Below are 25,980 nucleotides of genomic sequence, written 5' to 3'. Positions count from 1 at the left end.
TTTCACGACTTCACCACAGAAAGTTCGGTTTTCCCACCTAGATTGTATATATGGTCTTGACTTCTATGTGCTGCCAATAAGACTTTTTTTTTTTTTGCATTTGTATTTGTGGGACTGGTTCCTATCATGCAGGATGTTAATGTACATTATATGCTGATCAAACTTCATTCTTTAGTTCAGGGTTGGAACTAGGGGTAGGCAGAAGAGGCACCTGCCTAGGGGGCAACAATAGGTGGGCGCTGTGCAGGTACCTGTTCTTCCTACATAGATGCTTCCCTATGCTGTCACTGCTCTGCCGCCCCCTTACTTCGACCCTCCCCTCTGCTGCTCCCCCCCACTCCGGCCCTCCGCTCTGCTGCTTCCCCTCCCCAGTGTCAGACTGGGCTGGTGGGACACCGGGAAAAAACTCGGTGGGCCCCAGCCCTCATGGCCCACACCTGCTACCCCTGCTGGAGTTGGAAACATCAAAGGAGATGTAAAGGCAAAAATAAAAAACAATATGAATCTTTACACAGTCGCTCTACAGGGAAACAAACAAAGCTGAGTTCTGCAGGGCTGGGAAGTAAGGTGTGGGGGGTTCCCCCTGCTGTTTAAAAGTATGATCATTTCCCTGCAGTGCAGTTAGGGACTGTCTGAAGTTTCCCATCCACAGCAGTCAGAGCAAGTAAAACGAAGAGGGAATTTTACTGCGTACAGTCAGGTTTCTTATAAAAATGGTACACATTTTATAATTAACGTATATTGGAGATAGGTTTCTTTTTCATTAAAGAAAGTAAAAAAGGGATATTATTTTTTTGTCGTTACATGCCCTTTAACCTTCAAATGTATACATTTCGTAAACAAAGAAAATTAATACATCATTTTTGGAGAGAGAATTTAGGCTTATAACGACATAATAAAGACATGAAACTTGATTTCAGTAAGTAATAAATATCTTTAGAAAATAAACTGTTTCCTCGCCTCAAAGTGTAATATAAATCCTTACCTATGCTATATTTACAGTACTTTTTTGCATGCCTAGACTATTTTTCTCTTCCACATGCCCGTGAGTAGGAATCTGTGCAATTAATTTCCTATAATATTACTCCCCTATCTTCACATATGAAGGCTCAGTAGGTATTGATGAACATGACCTCTATTCTGTGTCACTATAACATCATTATAACATGGGAATATGGTGCTACATGCAGGCAATTTGCCAAGAAGAATTAAAAAGGAAATTTTCATCTTATTGATAACCCTTGAGGATTTCTGTCTGATATCCTTCAGTTAGTGGCGTGCAACAAAAAAGAGAAATCTTGGTCATAAGAATTGGCCTTATATATGTATATATAAACAATGATATCAATGAAAATAATTACCTCAGCAGATTACATGTGAGCAACAGCAGTGCATTTCTTATACAGTAGATTTACATGTTAACCAGTTAACTTTTAGTAGGTTATACAGTGGTTAATGCTAAGCTGCTTTTCAATTGGTCTACATTATTTATAGTTTTTGAATTATTATAGTTTTTGACTCTTTCCAGCTTCCAAATGGGCGTCACTAACCCCATCTAAAAACAGGTGCTCTGTAAGGCTACAGATTTGTTCTTATTGCTACTTTATATTACTCATGTTCATAATTAGGCCTCTCCTATTCATATTCCTGTCTCTTATTCAAATTGCAAACTGGAGAGCTGCTGAATAAAAAGCTAAATAACTCAAAAACCACAAATAATAAAAAATTAAATAATAGGCAAACAAAACCAGTTGACAAGAATGTTTTAACATTTGGTGGAAAGTTTTACAAGATGAGAACAGGCTGGTACAATAACTAGCTTCTTATTGTATCTTCACTTCTGAATGACTGGCACAACCCACAGTAAACAAGCAGCAGTCAGGCAATTATGTTTCACCTTTTTGAAACCAAAGATCCCACTGAGCGTTAAAAGTTACTAGATCTCAATTAACCTTTTAGTTCATGACATTGGTAGAGTATCGGCAGGGTTGCCAGGTTGGTGGTTTTCCAGCCCAATTGGGCTACTAATTTAAAGCCCAGGCTGGTTTTGAAAATACAAACTAGCCAAGGTACCGATTTGGGCTACTTTTTGGGGCTTTGGCTTGGTTTCCATAGCTCGCTTCTCCCAGTGCATTTTGGGTAATGTAGTTTTTGTTTAAAAATTTGCCAACTGCCAAGTTGAATGTAAGACTACAATACCCAGCCTGCTAAGTTGTGTAGAAGTTACCAGATTTTGGGCCCTGTACCCCTGCATTTTCCATTAACTTTTCACAATTTCAGAACATTTGGGGGCAAAAATCTGCTGGTCGCCAAAATGTCTGTTTACCTGTTTTTTTACCAATATTTATTTTTTATGGGCCCCTAAACCTCCAGGGCCCCCCCTCTGTAGTTACACCCTGATGACGGGAAAATCCGTCCCATTTTGCTTCATGGAAAAATATGGGAAACCGTGATCATTTGAAAATCCATATTGTCGCATATATTCATTTATTTTTTAGACTTTTTTTACTCCACGTATTGTTCTATTTTTGGGCTACTTTTGAAGTGCCTCTTGGCTAGGGTTGCCACCTTTTGCAAAAAATTTTTCCGGCTAGTTGGGGGCAGGTACAAAAACCGTGGTGTGACATCAAAGGGGACGGGGTTGTGCCGCAAAGGGGCGGGGCCACGGCGTGGCCAGGACAAAAACCGAAGGACAAGCTAAGTTTACAGGGGATTGGGGGCGGGCCGAGGGGTCTTTTTAAGGGTATTACAAATTTACCAGCAGCTACATTGCCAGTAAATTTGTATTAAGGGCCCCGGCAGGTGTTTTACCGGCTAGGCTGGCAAAATACCGGCCAGGTGGCAACCCTAGCTGTCTTTGGCTGGTTTTGAAAATTAAAACCTGGCAACCCTGAGTATTGGTTATTCATACCTCCCAACATTTTGGAAGTAAAAAGAGGGACAAAAAAATGTTTCACACGTAGTGCAGCAATGTTTTTGACCACACCCCCTAATAACCATGTTTGTTTTACAAAATTTGGCAGGTTATGAAAGTTTGAAAATATTTCTCCTTATCTAAACTTTGTTTTTGTGTCTCAAAATTGTTACAAAGTATCTTATTTGCACCTGTTAGCTGTTCTGGGCTCTCTGCTAAAAGCCAATTAAGTGAGAAACTTTGTTTCTTTTTCTGGCTGTTCAGTGCAGAGAAAAGAGGGACTTTCCAGTGAAAATGAGGGACTGGGGGTTGAGCTGTCAAAAGAGGGACTGTCCCTCCGAAAAAGGGACAGTTGGGAGGTATGTATTATGTGGAAAGGCACAGCTATGGTTGGCACCTTTCTTGTCCACAGACTTTGACTGAAAATTCGTTGCAAATCAAATTTGGTGGCTGTAAATCCCAGTGTCCACTAGATAATCATTTTCCTTATTTCTATTCATAAACTCCACTGTAACACTGTTTATTACTAAATGATTTTCCTTCTATGAACAACAAACAATCCTCTGGCAGTGAGTGACCCCTGACAGTGTAGAGCATTGGGGCCCAGAAGCTGTCTCAGCCTTCCTTCCTCCATAGCCCCTTAGCTAGGCCCACCCACGGTCACGGGTTATGTTTGTGCGCAGACACACAAGCCAACCATTGTTATAAAAACCCCACCCTTTTCTCTGGATAGTACTGTCCGTGTGGTGGCGCTGGCGTGCGCTTGTTAGAGACTCATGTGTGCGCCCGAGTGCTGCGCTGCTTTGAGAATTCCACGCAACGCGGAGATGGCTGAACGCTACAAGTGCTTATCCAGAGCGAACTTGAACTTAGCATATATCCATGCCAACTCGTAAGTAGCAAATATCATCCGAGTTTGTCGCTCTGTTTTTATGTTTTGTCTCATGTAGCAATATATCTTCCATTATTATTACAATTATTATCTCACAAACGTAATTGTGAAGTTTTATTGCACATCAGTGGTTCAACACAATACATCTCCAGCCATCCGTTGTAAAATGCAAACTATTTGCTTGGGTTATATCATATATATATTATATGGTGGGAAATAAAACACAACTGTAGCTGAGAGGTAGCAGTTCAATTGCATGGCTTGAATTCCAATGTATTCTTCATAGAATGTACACTGGTCCAATCAATGGATCATACATGTGTTTTATTATTGTGATGGTAAATATGGTAGCTTCTTGATCTAGTTTATTTTACTTTGAGTATAACATCGTGATGCAACAGCATCTGCATTGATTTAGAATCGTCATTTTTACATTTTACATGTAGTCATTTTCCTGAAAACAGTGTCAATACCAGATGATCCTCGTGGTTTAAAAAGTAGTGTTTCAGGCTGATTTATTGAATATTTCTGCAAAAACCCTGATAATCCTTCCCTTCTTATCAACTTCCTAACTCCCTGAATTCCCAGGGGAGCCGGCTCACTGCACTGTAGGACAAGAACCAATCAGCAGCTAGCAGGACCTGATTGGGAACTGAATTCCTGTCTTTGCTTGTGTGACTGCAGGACTGTGATTGGCTGTCAACCTCCTACTGTGCTTCTGGCAGGAACCGGTAGAACATGCCCACCCCTTATTTGAAACACAGACAGGGACCGGAGAACATCTATAGGGTGGTCCAATAAAGGGGCTATTTTTAAAGATAATAATAATTTTCAGCACCACGTAAAAGCAACTTTATATATTATTTATAATTGCCTAAAAAATTAGGGTTTTTTCATTTACCCTATATGTCTTCTTTAAGAAAAGCCATTGTAAGTAATCTAATCTACAGGGTCTTTTTCAGTTGATGCACTTTTGCATCAAGCATCTCTCCTCTATTTCACGCTTTGCTCTGATCTCTTCTTCTTCATGTGTCTTTACATTGTAAAAAAAATTGTGGTTCATCTTTTTCTGCTTCTTCACCTTCACACCTTGGGGCGTATTTATTAACATTGGAGACAAACATCAATGGTGATGTTGCCCATAGCAACCAGTTAGCAATTAGATTTGAACAATCATCTACAAGTTAGAAAACACAGACAAAGATCTGATTGAATGCTATGGGCAACATATCCCACAACCCATCTCTTCTTTATCTTGTGGAAAATAATATTGGCTGTAGCAAGCAATGTGAATCAGCAGCTGGAATGGCCAGAAAGATTTAGAGATGTATAGATTATGTATAGATTTTCTGGAGCAGAGGTGTCATTCAGGCCCCATCTATATTAGCCAGGGTAGTCTTGGCCTTTATTACTTAAACTGGATATTTTTAAGTTATAAAAAGGCCAGTTTAGCTGAGTATGGAAAGTCTCAGTTATAAAAGAAATTCTGGCCAAGCTGGGAACGATTCTAATGGAGAATAGACACGTAAGGGGAGATATAATGACTCTGTATTGTAAGGGGCACATAATAAGCTCTCCAGAGTATCTGTACATCACCCACTATGGAGAGCAGAGGGATTTAAAAGAGGAGGAAAGGTAAAATTACGGGGTGGTGCCAAAAGCAGGTCAAAAGGGTCCCACATCACTAATGCAGACAGCGCTATTGCTTAAAATACCAGAAATTCAGCTCTCAAAGTTGCGGGAGGCAACTTTTTGCCTCCCCTGGTAACTAGCCTCTCGATGCCACCTGACCTGAGGCAAGTTTCTCATGGCAGGAGAGGCCCTATGAATTTACAGTACTTACCTGATACCCCAGGACGGTGCTCTTGTTAGCAGAAAACTGCCCCAGTCCAGGGTTCCACTCAGCGAGCACCACAGAGCGATCCTCTTTCTGCTTCTTCTTTCTTTGAGTGTGCATGCACAGTAGAGTGAAAGCAAAACTTTAATGAAACAGCCGACTTTTCCACTTGCGTATGTGACAGCCTTGGGTTAGAGAAGAAGGAAGCTGTAAAGAGTTTTCTGATAAGAGGAGAATCGGCCCAGGGTATCAAGTAAGTAAATGCAATCACTGGGGGTGTTTAACTTTTGCCTCCCCCAGTGATTTCAGGTATACTTCACCTTTAATGTTTCAGAATCCATCACTATACCAATAGAGCAAGATGGGGATGGGGATGCTTTACATTGTGAGCCTAAAGGGGGTTAGGAAATGGTTTGTCATAGTATCATGGTTTCCTTGCAGTCTGTGGAATCAGGAATGTGTGTGTGAAAAAATTGGGGCCCCTATATGCCACATGCTTAGGTTAACCTATACATATTGGGCATCAAACTGTTCAGTGGACTCCTGGCAATCATATTTAGGGTGTTCTACATTGGTACCTAATGATGTGTGGGAGATATGATGCTGTAGATTAAAATCTTTGAAGTAATTTTTCAAAAAATTCACCAATTTATTTAAAAAAATATAACTTTAGGAAAGAATTGCAATTTGGTAATTTGCAGGACATAGATATATTTATCAATTTTTGATTTGCCAGAATCTGTTCTTTCTAATAATGTGTAGTTTTCTAGGTTAGACCTACTGTTAGTGGAGTGTTTGGCCTTAAAATCAAAGAATGCTATTTTGTTGAGCGCTGCTTTGGAAATTTGGTAGTGTACTGCCTGGAGATTTTAATTTATACAAATGATACATCTCCATAAAACTATATATATTTGGTAGTGGCGCGTTCAGGAGACATAGAACTTTCCAAATCAGCTGTGTTCTCATTCATAAAATAAATTATATTTCTGATATATGTAATTGTACTATGTGAAACATGATTTTTTTCATTTTATTAGACACTTAGAAGCCAATATCTTTCTACAGAAGTGAAATTACACCAAAATTCTAGCATATTTTGAAAGCTCAGGTTGTCCTTAAAAAAATATTGTTTCCCTGGGTAAACTGAAAGATCTCCCAGGAAAGACCCTTAAAGTGAAAGAGTACAAAATGTCAAAAACTGCTTGGCAGTAGATGTTCGCATTTAGGACAAAACGGCTGGCAGGAAAAGGGTTAAGAGTATCTGTCTTACTACTGCAGTAGAGCATGATGCTCTGTTTTTGTCAGTGAGAAGGATGCCCCCTGCCCAGGCACCAGAACATCCACACCGTCAGATAGTCTAGAGATGTCTCCATAACTAAGCAGCTTTCGATGGCGTAACTAGATATTACTGGGCCCCACAGCAAATTATTTTTCAGGCCCCTAAAATGTCTAGAAGTTGACCTGTTTTACCAATATTTATTGCATTGGTGGGTACCTTTGGCCCAGTTCAGTCTCACGTTTTTTTTTTAAATTCTGTTTATTTCTTCACATAATTACATATTTGCAAGGAGGTATCAGAATCTATGTAGCATTTGCTAAACCCTCTTACTGTATATTGGAGGGCAAGTAATATAAGAGAAATCCATGCTTCTTATACATGCATACATTAAGGGGCAGATTTATCAAGGATCGAATTTCGAAGTTAAAAATACTTTGAAATTCGACCATGGAATTGGAATACTTCGAATATTGAACTCGAAGTTTTTTTACATCGAATTTGGCCATTTGCGGTCGAAGTAAAATCGAACGATTCGAAACATTTCATCCATTGATCGAACGATTTTTCTACGACTTCAAAAAACGTAGAAAACTGCTCTCGAAGGTCCCTATAGACTAACAAAGCACTTTGGCAGGTTTAATTTGGCGAAGTATTGAAGTCGAAGTTTTTTTAAAGAGACAGTACTTTGATTATCGAATGGTCGAATATTCGAGATTTTACTTTGAATCAAATTTGAAGTCGAAGTTGTAGTATCCTATTCGATGGTCGAAGTATCCAAAAAATTACTTCGAATTTCAAAATTCCCTCGAATTCACTTCGACCCTTGATAAATCTGCCCCTAAGTAATTTAGTAACAGCTTATTTATTACATAAAACATTCAGTTGCTGTGGCAATTAATATAGTACATATTCATTACTGTACTTCCTGAGGGAAGATTGGGATGAACGCGTTTTAATATCTTGTGCAGTGCTGTAGTGGCACTGGTGTCTGTAGCATATAGATTACTGGGTCTGATCACCAATGTCTCTTGTTTATTTAGAGAGCAGCAGCTTCATCAATCTCCATCTGACCTATAAGCTCCAAGTTTCCTATAAATGCTTGCACCAGTGACATGAAGTTGCTGCAAAGAGAACCAATTACCAGGGCAGGGTTGTCAGAAGATAATTTGGAGTGTATTGGTGCATTGAGGCTGTGCATATGGATCAGGTTGCTAATGGTTTTTTTTAGAGACATCATCTGCAACTTGTGCTGCAAAATCCTTTGTAAATCTTTTTGTAAAATAATGCTAAATGTGCCAGTTTGGGAACTGAAGTTATAGTATGTGCTATGTAATCGAATAAGGTAATTATTACTGTTTACGATATATTGAAAAACACTAAAAACCTATTTATTTAATATGTGGTATTTCAAAGTACAAGCTACAATGGAAAAGACATTGTTGCTATTTTGTGAACTGTAACGGGGGAATGTAAGGTAACAGAGAAAATATTTGCAATGCAAAAAGTTATGCCTTTGTGCGAACAAATGTTCCTTTGTGCAAATTTAATATAGCTTTAGCGAACCCAAAAACTGTTTAGTAAGCTCTTCTGACAGTGGAAGTGCGCAAGAAATGTGATAAAACTTCTTGCAGCAAAAATTGTTATGTTTGCTCCAAAAGATTATGACACCTGCAAGTGCCAACTATGTATGTGCCAAATACCTCCATGTCAGCGTTCCTTACAGAAGACCAAAGATCCTAGAAGATGATGTCTATAAGCTCCGCTGCATTACTCTGCATAAATAATTGAGCATGATATTCATAGACACTTTTGGAATAATGTACTATGAGGGTAGAAAGCAGGGAGGGGGGAGACTATCTAGTATTGAATGGGGGTTCACTGTTTGGCAAATATACCCCTTATTATTTACTGCTAGTTACATATTCATTTTGAGGTATCGTCAGCATCACCTGATATTACATACAAATTAAAATATTTTTACATTCTTTTACCCCTAACAGCGGTATATGCCACTCTGGTACATAATTTGCAAGCAACAATTATTTGTTTTGTATAGTTGAGTTGATTTTTTTTTACTTAGCTATAATACATTCTGTGATATGAGGCCTCATTTTTTGATATATATATATATATATATATATATATATATATATATATATATGTATACTGTATATAGGTTCCGGCACACAAAGACTCAAAATAAAATAGATGGAAACTGGGGAATGTTTATTAAAAAACTTTTATATGTCACAATTAAAAGGAAAACAGTTCGTTTTTTAGTCCCCGTCAAGGACTTTTCTATAGACACAATCCCTATAAAACCAAGTATATATACTCAACAAGAAAAACACTCAACAATTAGGGGCAGATTTACTAAGGGTCGAATATCGAGGGTTAATTAACCCTCGATATTCGACTAGGAACTAAAATCGTTCGACTTCGAATATCGAAGTCGAACGATTTAGCGCTAATCCTACGATCGAACGATCGAAGGATTATTCGTTTGATCGAACGATTAAATCCTTCGAATCGAACGATTCGAAGGATTTTAATCCAACGATCGAAGGAATATCCTTCGATCAAAAAAACACAGGCAAGCCTATGGGGACCTTCCCCATAGGCTAACATTGAGTTCGGTAGCTTTTAGCTGCCGAACTAGGGGGTCAAAGTTTTTCTTAAAGAGACAGTACTTCGGCTATCGAATGGTCGAATAGTCGAACGATTTTTAGTTCGAATCGTTCGATTCGTAGTCGTAGTCGTAGTCGAAGGTCGAACTAGCCCATTCGATGGTCGAAGTAGCCCAAAAAACACTTCGAAATTCGAAGTTTTTTTAATTCGAATCCTTCACTCGAGCTTTGTAAATGTGCCCCTTAGTGTGCAGTATCCACCCAAATTGTGACATCAGAGAATCCACTGATCAATATTGTAAAGGGGAACCTTGCCACCACAGGTGATATGTGAGTATTACACAGGACACAGTGTAATAAACACCCACAAAAACATTGTTGCCAACTACAATCATAACAAGGATATTCTCATTTACCTCTGATACAGAAAACATGAAAGAACAATGCTCATTCAGACCTCATGGAGTTAGTGTGTTTAGTTTTTTCATCCAAAAAACTTCTCTCTGTAATTATAACTTAGCAAGATCACCTTTCACGTTTCAGTGGGGGTATATGGTCAATAGCAATGCATTTAGAGGTAGGGAGTATATGTCCTGATTCAAGAAAATGTTTATCAACAGGTTTCAACGTTTTCCCATGCCTAAATGTAGTGCTTATTGACATTCTAATTCTAAGGGTTATGTCTGTTTTTCCCACATATGATAGTCCACATGGACACGTCACTAGATAAATCACATGAGTTGTGGAACAGGTGATATGATGTCTTATGGCTAACCAGGCTTATCATTGCTCAGCCATGACTTACATGAGTTACCCTCTGATAGCATTTAACTATTTAACTGGGTCATTCTTACCAAGCAGATCACGTAAATTAATGCCACGTTTATAGCCCACCATTGGTGATTGGGGATCTTAGATACTAGATAATTATCTGCTCTGATAATATTCCAGTGTTTCTTAACACTGTTACAAATAGTCTTAGACGCCCTATTACATACTGTACTGAAGATTATTACAGTTTTGTTTCCAAGACCGACATTCACCACTTATCATCTCCTGTGCTATAATAAAGACCAGTATATTATTAAGGTATCCCCTCTACCTAAAGTGGGACTATATTTGGGCAGATTCCTGATTTTTATTATTCCTCAGTACCCTACAGAATTTTGAAATGGGCAATGATTTCTTAGCAGGCTACGGATGATAGCTTTGATAATGTAATAACACATTTGGATTTAAAGTATAAGGTATATTCTAGCTTACAACCAACCCTGAGTATTTTACATCAAGAAAATAAATGGACTTTGCATCTGCATTATAAGTAAACTTCACTGGGGTAGGTAACAAATTTAGGTGGTCAGACATTACAGAGTATTCCTCCACAGTGCCATGCCAGATGCTAATCATATCATCTATAAAATGTTTTTTAAAAAGCAAGTTTTTCATTGTATAACGGGACTACAAGATGTGCTTGGGCTCAAATTGATGTATTAAAAGATTGGCATATGCCAGTGTCATGGCTGCCCCCCATATGTCAGTGCCCCTTGAACCACTGGTTGTAAAATAATAATCAAGAAATTTACCAATAGACTGCAACAAGAAGTCCTGCCCTGATACAATAGGTCACACAAGGAGTAATGTTAAACGTTTAAGCACCTTTGATAAAGTTTACAAAATAGGGCACTTAAGATGCTCATATATCAAATAATCATGTAATTGTGAAGTGATAATCCCCTCATTGCATGCATTGATCATGTTGGCTACTTTTGGTTTAAAGGAACGGTTAAGTGTGAAAATAAAGGCTGTGCAAAATATAAAATTTTCTTATATAGTTAATTAACCAAAAATGTAATGTATAACGTCTGGAGTGACTGAAAGTCGAACAGAACACTACTGCTTTTCAGCTCCCGAACTCTGAGTTAGTCAGCGACTTGAAGGGAGGGGCACATAGTACATTTCTGTTCAGTGAGTTTGCAATTGATCCTCAGCATTCAGCTCAGATTCAAAAGCAACAGATATGACCCATGTGCCCCCCCTCAAGTCTCTGATTGGTTACTGCCTGGTAACCAGGGTAACCAGTCAGTGTAAACCAAGAGAGCTGAAAAGCAGGAAGTAGTGTTCTGTCTATTATGTTACACATCCAGTCACTCCAGCCTTTATACATTACATTTTTGGCTAACTAACTATATAAGAAACATTTTTTATTTTGAACAGCCTATCTATTTACCCAGTTTTTATTTTTACACTGAACAATTCCTTTAAGCTGCTGAATAGGGTCACCCGGTAGGCCCGCTGATAAAGGAGGTGGGTGGTCTTGTTGAACTACTCAGATTTTTAAGTAGCCATAATGGAGCTATTCTCACAGTCAGGTGTATAAGCGCCTATCGTGTAATCCTATTGAGCAGGTAACAAGGTCATGGCTGATAAGCCTGGTTGTTAATGTTGCCCAAATTGCACTTCTTACAGATACATGACTGGTGATAGTTTTTTACATCCACATACAGGTAAAAGGTTTGCCGTAAGACACTATATCACCTGTTCCACAACTCATGTATGTAACATGCACAAGTGGCCTTTCCTATGTGGGAAAAACAGACTAAACCCTTAGAATTAGAATGGATGGACACCGCTTTGCAGTAAGCACTGCATTTAGGGAAGGGAAAACATCCAAACCTGTTCCTAAACATTTTATGAAATTAGGACTTAGGAAGTAACAGAGGAAGGACTTTTTTTATACCATTCTGCGTAGAGTGGTTAAATGATACATACACTATGCCTTTGTAAGCATAGAGGCATATTTATTCATTTTTGTGGTACAAAAAAACACCCCATGTTTGGCAAAATGTAATCATGTTTTTTTTTCACATTTTTAGAACAACGCATGAGTTTTTATTTGGGGCATTTGCTGAAATTATTGATAATTCAAGGTAAGGACACGTGTTTTCGTATGTATTTATAAAAATATTCGCCTATATACCTATCAAATTACATGCAGGGAAACAAAATAAAGATATACAAAATTATATCATGCGTGTATGATTTAATAAAATTGACTTTTCTCATTTTGTCTGTATTTAATTGCATTTCATGAGGCATTTCCAGAAAATATCAAAATTCCACATTAAGGGAGTTATTTATTTAAACTTGATTTTTTTCTAGTCGAGTTTTTTTAGGGAATTTTTAGAATAACCTAAAACCTAAAAATTTTCAAGATTGATTATGCCCTAAAGCTGCTAAAAGTCTGTGTCCGAAAATTCTGTACTCCATCTAAAACCTGTCGAATTCATGTAACAGTCAACAGCAGCTGTCCCTTTAAGCATTTGAAGATTTTTAGATTTTTCGACAATTCAATGAAATAATTGACCTGAAATATTAGTTTTGTGGATGTTAGGTGGAGTTTGTTTTTGGACAATAGTATTTGGGCAAAATTAATGGCACTTTTTAGAAGTTGCAAGATCTCTATTTACGGGGGGGGGGGGTGTAACATGTAGAAGGTTTGTTGATAATTTGGGGGTGCTTTCCTGCCCCTGAACAGGATGCCTTAGATCTCTTTGTGGCACCATGAAATCAATGGATTACTAAGACATTTTGAGGTTAAGCTTGAACCCAGTGTCTTTGTTTCCATAGATCAGACTTCTTCCAGCAGCATAAATAACAGAAAGCATATTTCAAAAATCACCCACAAACACATACATGTAAACTCACCCGGATTCCCAAGAGTTACCTTGATTTGGAGCCTTCCCCCCCTTGCTGAAATCATTATAGGCCATTATACATTTAATATTGGACTAATAAAGAAATATATTAATATTGCTCTAGCCAAGTACCTGTAACCCATGTTATCCCCCATTATTCTGCATAACTTCTGCATTACTTACCTGTTCTTACACAGTTACAGTTAGTGATAATATAACTACTGAAAAATAAAATTGAACTTCACTATCTAACCACCTCATCTATCCTATCAGTGCTTGTCAGTGATATCCTGTGTCAGAACTTTAGCTTAAGAGGTTCTTTTATTTAAAGTCAACTATGTTGGATTATATATATATATATATATATATATATATATATATATATATATTTATTGAGAGGAGAGTCAGAACACTCTGTATAATTTAGGTGAAAACAAGTGTTGGTTTATTCACACATCTCATCCGACGTTTCGGTCCCACATGGGGACCTTTCTCTTGACTGTGCTGACTCTCCTTTCAATATTACTACAAACTTGGTTGTATATATATATATATATATATATATATATATATATATATATATATATATATATATATATATATATATAAATATATACACAAAGAACTATAAACAATTGAAGTGACACCACTCACAAGTCTTTAAAAAAAATATTCTCCACATTTTGGCACTAGGGTTGCCACCTGTTCAGTGTTACTACTCCAAATTTTATATTCAAGCATCTGAATACACCGCTGTTGCATATATAACATGGGTATGAAAGAGCCTTTAACCGCTTGTGCTCGTAGAATTAGCTAGTGTCCACAAGACAACATACATTGAATAACACGAGGCATCTGAATTGGTTGTGTAACAGCTTCTTCTTCTGCTGAACCCATTTCTGTTTTTTTTTTTTGTTTTTTTTCCCCAGAGATGCAAGTGCCTCCACACTGTACATATATTCTGGTAAGTTTATTTTAGTGTTGTTGAATGAAATATTTTATAAGAAAGAATAAAATTGTGGAGCAACCTAATCAGAATTACTGGTACAGGCAAGGGTAAATTGGGTACCTGTACTAAGTAAGGGTAATAACTTGTAGTCCTGACTTTTTTTTTTTCTGGTTAAAGGGTTAGGGTAATACTGTCACGTGAGCCATGTCATAAAATAAATGACAAAGGGGGGAATGTAAAATGGAGTTTTTCTGAATGTTTAGCACTGCTAGCAATGAAAGAACATTCGCTGGTGAATATTACATTGCGCATTATCACTAAGCAAAGGTTAGTGTTAACAACTGCTCTGGAGTGTCTTTAAATATTTTAATGCAAAAAAACACTTTGCAACAATCATTTGGTCGCAAACTTTGTCTCAAAGTCACTTAAGTTCGCAAAGATGTCTGTAAGCGTTTTTGGTGCTTACGATACATATTGCTTTTAAAATTAACATAAAAGTGGAATAACAAACACATTATGTCATTTTGAGCAGCAACAATCACATATGACAACGGGCTACAAGGGTCTTCAGCCAGAGTCATCTCCTACAACCCCTAATTAATGTATCCACACATTTTTAAACTGCCAGAGCAAAAAAACTTCTTCTTAATTCCGTCCTTTGTTAGAGTTCTGGATACAGCATAGTCTTGTTCAAATTCAGGCAAAAGCTACTGCCACCTGATGGCAGGAATGCTTCTGCTGATCAAACCAAGTATGATGGAAGTAATTATAAATTCTATTCTATTGCAGAAACAGAAGTATACACTTGCAAGGATCTGCTGCATCTGTTGTTTACCTTTAAATGGAAGATGGCTTATGGTTTACCAATTAATACAAACATGCCTTGTGTGTTCAAACTGATTGTTTCGGCCCCTTTTTGATTATGGGTGGGAGGTATGTAGTTATGGTTACAGAGGCAATATTGCCTTTTGAAAATTTTGAGTTTCATTTCCATTGTTGTTGTTAACCCAAGGTGTTCTTGCAAGTCATAATTAAAGTTTTCATTTTTTTGTATGCAAACAGCTTTATTAGGGACCAAGGCAATACAAAAATGTCTTCTGGTAGACAAGGCAAAATCTAGACCATTGTGTTGCTTACAAAGGATCATAGGGACTATTTAGTTATATATGGGCCTAAGATTTGATGTAGCAACCCTACAGGAAACTCAAATGTTTTCATACTATTTAGTTAAAACAATTGTTATATTGGAAAGAGCACTTTAGTGAAGAAATTTGTATAAAAATTATGCTTTACATTAAATATGTATTATAATTTAATTTAACTTTTAATATATTCTGTTTTTTTAAGAGCCAACAAGTGAGTTTCAAGGAGGACAGTTGTTATGTTTTTTGGATGATGGGTGTGGAATGACTCAACGTAAGTTTTATGTTCCACGGCTTTTACATATTATATGAGGAATGAAAGTTTCCTAACCTTAACTATAAAATGGCAGAACTTGTTCATTTGTTTTTAATTACCACTCTAAACGGTGGGAACTGCAAAGTAAATACTGCAAATATTCGAGAACCGCTTGCTTAATTTGCCTGTAGTTTGAACATAAACTATGTATAAGCAAAGTTAAGTGAGGAGAATGTAGTGTTAAGGGTCCATTTAGCATGTTAATTTCAAGGTATACTGTAAAATTTTAAAATATGTAAATATGGTTCAGCTGTTTCACTTGAACTTAATCAGTAAAATATATACTGCCTTTGTTATTTTGTAGTCGCTTAAATACTTGGCAAATCTAATACTGCGAACAATGTTTGCAAGGTGTTTGGACCGTGTGTACATTATTGCCTTATTGCCTTCTCTAATTAGGCCCTGCTGCATTGACTAGAATTTTTATTTCTTCTACTAAACAGGGCAGACAGATACTGTACATCGTTGTACTTCATGTTTGTTCCTTGTGTTACTATGCCACAGATAATATTCCTGTGATCTATATGCCGGTAATCTAATGATCTACCTCACAAGGACAACACATAGGGGCAAATTTACTAAAGGGCGAAGTGACTAACGCTGGCGGAAATTCGGTTGCTGGCGTAACTTCGCTAGCGAAGGAGATAGACTCTAGTGGTACCTCGCTCCCTAATGCCAGGCGAATTTGCGCTCTGGCAAATGGACGTAAATTCAATAAGATGCGGATTTTACTGAACGTTACCTCTTGCGCCAGACTTGCCTTTGCCACCTCAGACCAGGCGAAGTGCAATAGAGTAGATAGTACTTCCTCAAAAAATAGTTTAAAATTTTTCTAAGTCCCAAAAAACGCTGGCGACTTTTCCTTTTTTTTCAGAGTGATAGGCTGCAAAAGAGCGTAAATTCTTTTGGGGGGTAACCGGCTTCCCCCCTACATTTCCTAACATATGGTACATAAACTATACACTGGGCTCATGTGTAGGGCAATATAACAACTCTATTTTATTTTATTACGGTTTTCCCGGGCTTGTGTAATGTATTTGCTGCAAAACATACATTAATTGAGTACTTCACACCATATGCAAATTAGGCAACGCTTGCACAAATTTGCTACTCTTGGCGCAGTAAGGCTAGCGCAACTTCGCCAGTGTTCGGCGTACTGGATGCAAATTTTTAGTGAATTAGCGTTGTCCTGGCAAATCTACGCCTGGCAAAGTGTTGCGCTGTGAGCGAAGCTGTCGTTGCCGAATTTTCAGAGGTTAGTGAATTTGCCCCATAGAGAAGCTTCAGTCTCCCTGTTTGCCCTAATTAGCTTAAGAAATAACAAAAACCATATCTTTTTGTGATTTAAAAAAACAGGCAAAAAAGTATTTCCAGCACAAGTCCTAAGCTTTCCAGATAATAGATCTAATGCCTTTATTCTTACATTCTTCTAGGGCATACCTTCTTATTTGTTTATTTTTTTGCCTTGTGTTTGACAAATCCAATATTTAAAATGATTAAAGGGCTGGTTTACCTTTAAAGTTCAACAAAAACTGGGTAAATAAATAGGCTGTGCAAAATAAAAAATGTTTCTAATATAGTTAGTCAGCCTAAAATTCATCGTATAAAGGCTGGAGTGACTGGATGGCTAACAGAACAAAACACTACTTCCTGCTTTTCAACTCTGAGTTAGTCAGCGACTTCAAGGGGGGAGCACATGGGACATAACTATTCAGTGAGTTTGCAATTGATCCTCAGCATTCAGCTCAGATTCAAAAAATTCAAAAAATCAGTTATGACCCATGTGGCCCCCCCTCAAGTCACTGAGTTACTGCCTGGTAACCAATCAGTGGAAACCAAGAGAGCTGAAAAGCAGGAAGTAGCGTTCTGGCTATTATGTTACACATCCAGTCACTCCAGCCTTTATACATTACATTTTGGCTAACTAACTATATTAGGATTTTTTTTTGTTTTGCATAACCTATCTATTTAGCCAGTTTTTATTTTTACATTGAACAATTCCTTTAAGTTAACTTTTAGTATGGTGTAGAATAGCCACTATTCAAATGGTCTTCTTCTTTTCTTTTGACTCATTTCAGCTACCAAGTGTCCCCATCCAAAAACAAATTCTCTGTAAGACTTCAGATTTTGCTATTGTTACATTTTATAACACATCTTTCTATTCAGATCCCCTTCATTCATTGTCCAGTCTCTCATTAAAATCTGTGCATGGTTGCTAGGGTAATTTAGGCCCTATCAACCAGATTGCAGAAATTGCAAACTAGAGAGCTACTGAATAAAAAGCTTAATAACTCAAAAACGATAAAAAAAGAAAACCAATTGCAAACTGTCTCAGAATGTCATTCTCTCATAATACTAAAAGTTACTTTAAAGGCAGTGTCGGACTGGGACTCCAGGGGCCCACCCAAAAACCTTAGTCCAGGGGCCTACTCTCAGTACTATTATTCTTCCTCTCCTCAAATAGGGAGAAATTTACTAAAGGGCGAAGTGGCTAATTTACTAGCGGTAACTGGCGTAATTTTGCAAAGGAGATAGACTTTGGCGCAACTTCGCACTCTTATGCAAGGCGAATTTTCGGTCTGGTGAAAGAGTGTTACTACGCAAATTCACTAAGTTTTTCATTTTACTGACTGTTAACCTCTATCGCCAGACTTGCCTTCGCCACCTCAGACCAGGCGAAGTGCAATAGAGTAGATAGGAGTTCCTCAAAAAAAAGTCCCAAAAAACGCTGGCATCTTTTCCTATTTAAAGGGTGATAGACTGAAATAGATCGTAAATTTTATTTTGGGTACCCTCCTTCCCCCCCTACATTTGCTAACATATGGCACCTAAACTATACTGTGGACACATGTGTAGGGCATTATAACAACTTTATATAATTTTATTAAGGTTCCCTGGCCTTGTGTAGTGTAATGTATTTGCTGCAGCATATACGGCCATTGTACTTTAACTGCACGCCGTATGCTAATTAGCCAACACTAACGTAACTTTGAACTGCTGAGCGTAATTTCGCCAGCTTTCGGTACCCTGTGCGCAACTTTGGATGTTTGTGAATTAGCGTTGTCCAGACGAATTTTCGCCTGGTCGAAGTGTTGCGATGTATGCACAAAGCCATCGCTGGCGAATTTTTGCCGGTTAGTGAATTTGCCCATTAGCCTCTATTCTCCTAGTTTCTTTACTTTACTTACTATAATCTATTATTCCATCTATTTAGCCTCTTTGTTCTTATAGAAATAGGGAATGGCCATGAAATAGGCCAAATGTTTAGCAGCATGAGGGCCCACTGACACCTGGGCCCACCGGGAGTTTTCCTGGTATCCCGGTGGGCCAGTCTGACACTGTTTAAAGGTGAACAACCCCTTCAAGAAGTGATTCTGTATTAATCATCATGTGTATTAACCATTTTGAATTTGTTTGAAGTTTCTTTAAATAACATTTTTAATTTTTATTGTTAGAAGCAGCTTGCAACCTGGGGTTGGGGTGGTATAGCCTGTTGTCAGAAGGGGATCATATGCAAAGGAAAAACCATGACAAAGCAGTAGCAGGATCAATACCTTAAGTTTGCTTGTAACCTGCATAGAGAGTTAACACTAATCTTTATCAGCAAAGATATTCCCCTGTACTAAGCAAATTCAACAAGATATTGTAAATGCAAGACACTGTACATTTTGGTATAGTGTCCAATTAAGGCTTCTAGCTGTCATCCTGTCATTGTGTTAGGGGAGTTCCAGTTGGATAACTCCATATATTCTGCAGTCACAGTTCTTCATTTGATTCATTCCTCTGTGTATTCCCCTGGCCCAAGGTTATCTTGTTTGGAAGATCCAGTGGAGTTTGACAGGGCTCGAGTCACAGAAATAGAGGTTAGCTGCGTTGTCGCCTGGATTTGTTCCAAAGGAAAAATGCATATACTTACCATATGTTTGGATGGAGAAAATGTTGAATGGAATGAAACAATGACAATAAAAGGCAAGATAAAGAAATACAGGCAAATAGAAAACGATAGCACATTAATTCATACAGGGCTGGGAGCATTAACAAAATATCAAACACTAAATCCTTAAAACTCCAATTTGGAGAGTAAAATAATGTAGAGTAAAATTATTAACATTATAGAGTATTGAGGGCATAATCCAGTATTTCCATTGGTTATCTCTTAATACATATGCCATATGTAGAAAAATTTAATTCTATTTGTAGACATTGCTTTTTATTTAACCGGGGGTCTTACACTGAACTGTGCCATAGATTTAATATTCTAGGTTGTATTCAGATTCTGATTCTGTTCAGTGCCAACCAGACAACTCACAATCATGTTTGAACAAGAGACCTGCAGCATGGAAAGTTTTATATGAAATAGTTTGGGGATATTATTAACACAATCATTATAATCCTTGTAACACATGATGTTTTATATAAGTCAGTTTGTTTTTGGATAATCTTATAATTCCTTTATGATTTAGGGTATAATATTTGGTTATTGCTCCTAGCCAGTTATGATTCAGTATGCTATAAAGCTACAATATGCTATAAAGTGATAGTGAGTATTGATACAGTGCAGCACCGAACAGCAGCAGTCACTGCTACATTGTATTTATTGGTAAGAGTATTGTTAAGAGAGTGAATATGTTTATTTGTCTGGCTATACAGAACCATGCAAGTAGACAAAAAAACCACAGATACAGTTCTATTCATTCTGCCTGTGTTTTGAATCCTGTACCTCATAAAGATGAGTCTGTTAAAGGAATTTTGTTAGAAGGTTGGAGATGTTTAGCGAAGGGCAGCTAATGTATAATCAGTGCTTTGTTGTTCATTTTACAAACATTAGAAGCAAGATCTTGGCTGCATGAATGGGAATCTCAATGCGCCATATACTTTTTTCCACAATAAATTGATGCTTGTATAATGTGAGTATGTACATGGCAATTTGTTCTATATCCTCTGGTTATGTATCCACAGTGAGTGTCAAAACTATATTCTGGAGGAAAAAAATAGCATTTTATTTGTTCCACTCCATAGTTCAAGCTCATGTTCAGTAGTAATTCAGGAATGTGATTCCTGCAAGGGTGATTGAGCTGCTAGTGTGTTTGATTACAGCCAATAACTCTTAAAACAATATTAAACTGCTGCATTCCATTATTTATTATATACACAGTGTGAAAGGTTTGTATGTCACCTAAAATAAATAACTTTTTTTTAAATAGGAGAAGCTTGTGATCTGATTTATTTCGGAAGATCTTCCAAGCGCTTTACAAGCTCAAAGTTTATTGGGAGATATGGCAACGGCCTGAAATCGTATGTATATCTATCCATCCATCTGTCTATCCATCTATCTATATGCAGTATAGAATGTGTAACATACTGTATGTTACTGTCTTTGATAAGATTACATTAAGGAACAACTTATTAGATGGCAGATAAAAACAGTACTATGCAGCAGGGACTCTTCTTCACTGATACTGTTTGCCTGGCAGTGCTACCCTAGTGGTACCAATTTGCTTCACAATTGGGATTTGTCATCTTGTCCATGTTCATTGTCTCCAAATAAAATATAGAACAGGTACCTATTTAGAGGTAAAGGAAGATTGTTCTCAAACTGAATGGGCAGCACTTCTGAGAATACTGAATGTTATTCAAACCCATACTAGAGGCTAGTATTTCTAAACAGCTGTTAGGATCTTAAATTGGATCTCCACATAATGTTCTGCATAGGAAGCAAATGTTATTTTACATTTAAAAAATGTCTATAGGATTATATAGTAAAGTTACCATCAAGTATAGGGTACTGTATAGCAGGAAAGTTAACCTGCAACAGGCAACGCCCAGTGTCCTCAGTGGTGGTTAAAAGGCTCTTACAGCTTGTATCAGAATTTTTTTACTTACAGGGGTTCTATGAGAATTGGAAAAGACTTTATACTGTTTACAATGAAAGGGGATTGTATGACATGTCTGCTTTTCTCACAAACATTTTGTGAAACCGAAGGCCTTGATGAGGTAAGATTTTGTATATTTCTCATGGTTATTTATGAGACATAACCCTTGTTTGAGAACTTTTTGGTCAGTAGGTAACTAGAACCTGCATAGTAACTGCTTGTATCAGAACAATTTGCAGATTTGCAGATCTGCAGTATCATGTTTAGTAACTAGAACGACGGCTGTAATATGAAGAAAGATAAAAAGGGTAAGTGCTTTTATACAAGTCATGGAACTCTGAGGTTACTTATTTTACAACAGGGGGAATCTTATTAATTATAATATATTAATTTTAATCAGTAAATAAGTTATCCCCTATTATCAATTACAAGCGTATCAGAAGTCACAGATCATATAAAATTATAATAACCAATGATCAATGAGTCATGTGATATAAATTACATTACTCAGTACTGCTTATAACTGGTGGCATCACAATATACCATTAATTAGAATATATTTTACACTATTCATGGCTTTAGTGTATTGTGTTCTCTAGTTACATGATACAGAGTACAGTGTTAGATGCATGCCAGCACTGTCTGCCATTAGGCAGGTGGTAAGGACACGGCCACTGTTGCAGCCTGCATCTTCTGCTGCAACACTTTTTTTTTTTTTAAAGTAATTGACCCCTTTAAACTTGCACACGTGCAGTATAGTAACATTTTCCATTTTTAGTACACTGCTACTGCAAACATCTGCACTAAGAATCACTAGGAAACCAAGGTAAGACATCTGCACAGTGCTGCTATACTAAGATTCCCCAGCTGCCAAGTTTTACTGAAAAGAAGTACCAGCCTGAAGGAAAATGTGATTTAATTAACAGTGGGGTGACTTATATATTAGTGCTCTTCAGTGAATTAGGGTTTCCTCGTTCTATTAATTATACAGCGAACACTATAGTTGCTTGGTGCAACATCATAGTGTTGTACTTAATGCCAATGCACCTGTATGTCATAATAGGGTGTTCCATAGCAGCTGATTTCAAGAAAATATGCCATTTGGTTTTGGATTTAAATAGGTTTTCTTGCGAGAAATGTATTTTCGCATGTGGCATTCATATTTTTGATGCAAGCAGAATCAGCAAATTAATTGACTGTGCAGGGAGCTTTTTACCTGCATATTATTTTTCAAAACCCGTTATCCAGAAAGCACCAAATTATGGAAAGCCTGTCTCCCAATATAATCAAATAATTAAATTTTCTTAAAATGATTTCCTTTTTCTCTGTAATAATAAACCAGTAGCTTGTACTTGATCCCAACTAAGATACAATTAATCCTCATTGCAAGCAAAACCAGCCTATTGGGTTTATCAAATGTTTACATGATTTTCTAGTAGACTTAAGGGGGCAAATTCACTAAAGTGCGAAGCGCCAACTAAAGCTAGCGCAAATTTGCCAGCGTGACGTCATTTAGTTACTTTGCCGATTTACTAACGGGTGCTGGCATAAATTCACTAGCGAAGTGGACCTACTCTAGCGCTATTTCGCACCCTTACGCCAGGATTTTAGTGAATTAGCTGTGCCCTGGCGAAACTTCGCCTGGCGAAGTGAGGCGAAGCCTATGCTAGCGCAACTCCGCTGGTTAGTGAATTTGCCCCAAGGTATGAAGATCAAAATTATGGACAGATTTGTTATCTGGAAAAACCCAGGTCCCTGGATAACAGGTCCTATACCTGAACTAGAAGTAAAAATGGTGAACTCATTTAAGTGGTAAGAATAATTCTGGAAATTTAATAATATTTTTGCTGAGATTTTTTCTCACTGTTATATTTGAAATTCTCAGCGATGCTCCCCTTTTTGTTCTTAATTTGTTCTATACACATTTTCTACTCTGTTCATTGAAAAATAAAATTTCTAAGGAATGTTTTGATTTTTACATTATTTGTTCTAGTATCAGCAATACTGTTCATGTGTCCAATTGGTTTTGAAAAAATGCAACCTTTGGGAAAAAAAATATATCTTATTTTGGCAAAACAGTCGCTTTGGCTTGTACAAGTTAGATGAGTGCAACAGTCTGCCCATTGGAATTATGGTCTAAAACACGATGCTAACGTGCCAATGCTTGGATACTAATTTTCATGCCAAGAAATTGACAGTGGTGCAGAATTTTTCACAGGGTTATTTGGCTTCTTCATGTTTACTGAAGCCAGCTTTCAAGAACTGAAATTTCAATTTGCATAGAGTAGGACCGCTATGATGCATTAATGGGAGTTGGAATCCCGTATAATTATTTTCTATTCTTTATATGAATACTGATCATAGTAGCTGTCTTAAATACTTGCAAAGTAAACATACTGTAATTTAATATATTTTTATAACTGAGCAAAGTAAGCATCTGATTATATTGTGATAAATAAACGTTTAAATTACTTTTAATATTGTTCCTTCCATTTGCAAATACTTCATATTTTCTTTTAGCTAATTGTACCGATTCTTTGCTGGTCACAAAGCACCAAAAAGCCTTCAACGGAAAGCTCTGACTTAGTCGACATGCAAATGTCAATTATGAACAGATATTCTCCATTTAAAACTGAACGGGACTTACTGAAACAATTTGATTACTTATACAGTGGTCACGGTAAGTCAAAGAGAAAACACTAAATTATAATACACATTGTACAGGCTTCTAATTTTTCATGTTCAAACTTTTTTTTTAATTTAAGGGACTTTAATAATTGTCTATAATCTAAAGCTGATGTCCAATGGAGAACCAGAGTTGGATTTCTTTACGGACATCTCAAATATTATCAATGCTGGAATGAAACATAGGGATGTGTGAGTATTGGCTGAATGTCTGCCTTTGCTTTATTGTTTTGGAACTTTAATTCAGCTGTAGTTATTATAGGACGATACATCTGTTATGGATATTCTTTCTGCTGTACCTAGGATTGGAGTTTCTTTAAGAATGGAAGACAAGAGAACTATTAATCTTTGAATTGCTAAAGACAACATTTCCTAACCCAATATATTATATTTTGGAAATGCCTGGTTACTGTTAATGCATTACATATGACATATATGTGTAGTGAATAACCATATCACCATGTACTTTTCCCTAGCAATTTCAGTATTCTTTTCCAAAGACATTTGACCTCATGACCAATTAATGTCCTTTAATTTATTCTGTTTAGAAATCCAGTGGTCATATATTGACTGTATGCCATTATTCAGCATTTCTGCTAAATTACGCCAGTCTGTAATTCAGATGCACTGAATCCACTATTTTGAAATTAAGCCAAATCTCAAATCTTTTATGATGGATTCAGTCAAACCCAAACTGAATCTGCAAATGTCTATAAGGGTAAGGAATGGTTAAAAAGAAAAAATAATAATTTTAAATAAACCAAGGAAGACTACCATGTATCAGAATACGAGTACCATAATTTTTTTCATGAATATAATCGGAAGCATATCCTAAAATATCCTGATACATGCAGATACCATTTTCTTTCACATAGAACAAGATAGAAATATCTGTTTGAAAGACTATTCTGCAATAAATCACACTACTGCAATGGTGGACTTGCTGTGGACCTGGGCTGTGAAACGGGGCTGAAATGCTTTTCTGTAGGAGAAGTGGGAATAATCATTTATAGGAAACAATTCGAAGAACTAGTAATAGGAAACAGTAGTTTCTGTATTATATGAACATAAAGGGGCCTCACCTTCCCTTATCTTGCATCATCTTGCACATTTACTAAAGGGCGAATTGTGGATGTGCAGTGAAAAATTTCCAAAATGACAATTTGCTGCAAAGTCGTCAATTTACTAAAAAGGTAAAGAAGAAAATTCGCTAGCAAAAAAGCTCAGTACTAGGGAACTTTTATGCAGTTTCGCCAGACAAATTTTCGTTCAGTTGAACAATCGTTAAACCGCAAATTTATCAAAGTGTAAGCTTTCTAATATGTTACCCTATTCATCAAAGTCTACTTTGCCTGATTCTACCTGCCAATTGTTAAGATGAAGCTACATTCTCAACATTACATTATGTCAGTGACATAATATCCTGTATTCAAAAAAAAGTCATAAATTAAAAACACTGGCATTTATTCATATTTTAATGTGGGATTATGTGACTTCAGTCACTCTTTACTGCTGTATTGCAAGTTGGAGTGAAATCTCTGGAAAAATAATATTGATTATTGCACCACCTAGCTCAGATGCCTTCAATTGTGGTGCTGCACCTCACTGATGAATGACCTTGGTTGGTGTATAGAGCTAAGAAGTTGGTCTAGCAGTGGGATTTTACACATGTAGGGGCAGATTTATCAATTTTTTTTCATCGAATTTGGGCATTTGCAGTCAAAGTAAAATCGAACGATTCGAAGGATTTCAGCGATCGATCAAGCGATTT

The 25,980-nt window shown here is 37.0% G+C and overlaps 1 protein-coding gene across 3 annotated transcripts in view; it reads left to right on the top strand.

Moving 5' to 3' along the window:
• The first annotated feature begins 3,503 nt into the window (after positions 1–3,503).
• Positions 3,504–25,980, top strand: part of LOC108709508 (MORC family CW-type zinc finger protein 1-like) — an 85,190-nt gene continuing 62,713 nt past the window's right edge. For all 3 annotated transcript variants that reach the window (XM_041583894.1, XM_041583893.1, XM_041583892.1), the window contains exons 1-8: positions 3,504–3,806; positions 12,423–12,476; positions 14,174–14,208; positions 15,541–15,609; positions 20,856–20,946; positions 21,537–21,645; positions 24,045–24,204; positions 24,290–24,401. In XM_041583894.1, coding sequence (XP_041439828.1) covers positions 3,691–3,806; positions 12,423–12,476; positions 14,174–14,208; positions 15,541–15,609; positions 20,856–20,946; positions 21,537–21,645; positions 24,045–24,204; positions 24,290–24,401 — 746 coding nt within the window. In that variant the 5' untranslated portion in view covers positions 3,504–3,690. The remainder of the gene's footprint in view (positions 3,807–12,422; positions 12,477–14,173; positions 14,209–15,540; positions 15,610–20,855; positions 20,947–21,536; positions 21,646–24,044; positions 24,205–24,289; positions 24,402–25,980) is intronic.

Source organism: Xenopus laevis, chromosome 2S (genome assembly GCF_017654675.1).
Source record: "Xenopus laevis strain J_2021 chromosome 2S, Xenopus_laevis_v10.1, whole genome shotgun sequence".
NCBI classification, from domain to species: Eukaryota; Metazoa; Chordata; class Amphibia; order Anura; family Pipidae; genus Xenopus; species Xenopus laevis.
This window is presented reverse-complemented; position numbering and strand designations above follow the sequence as displayed.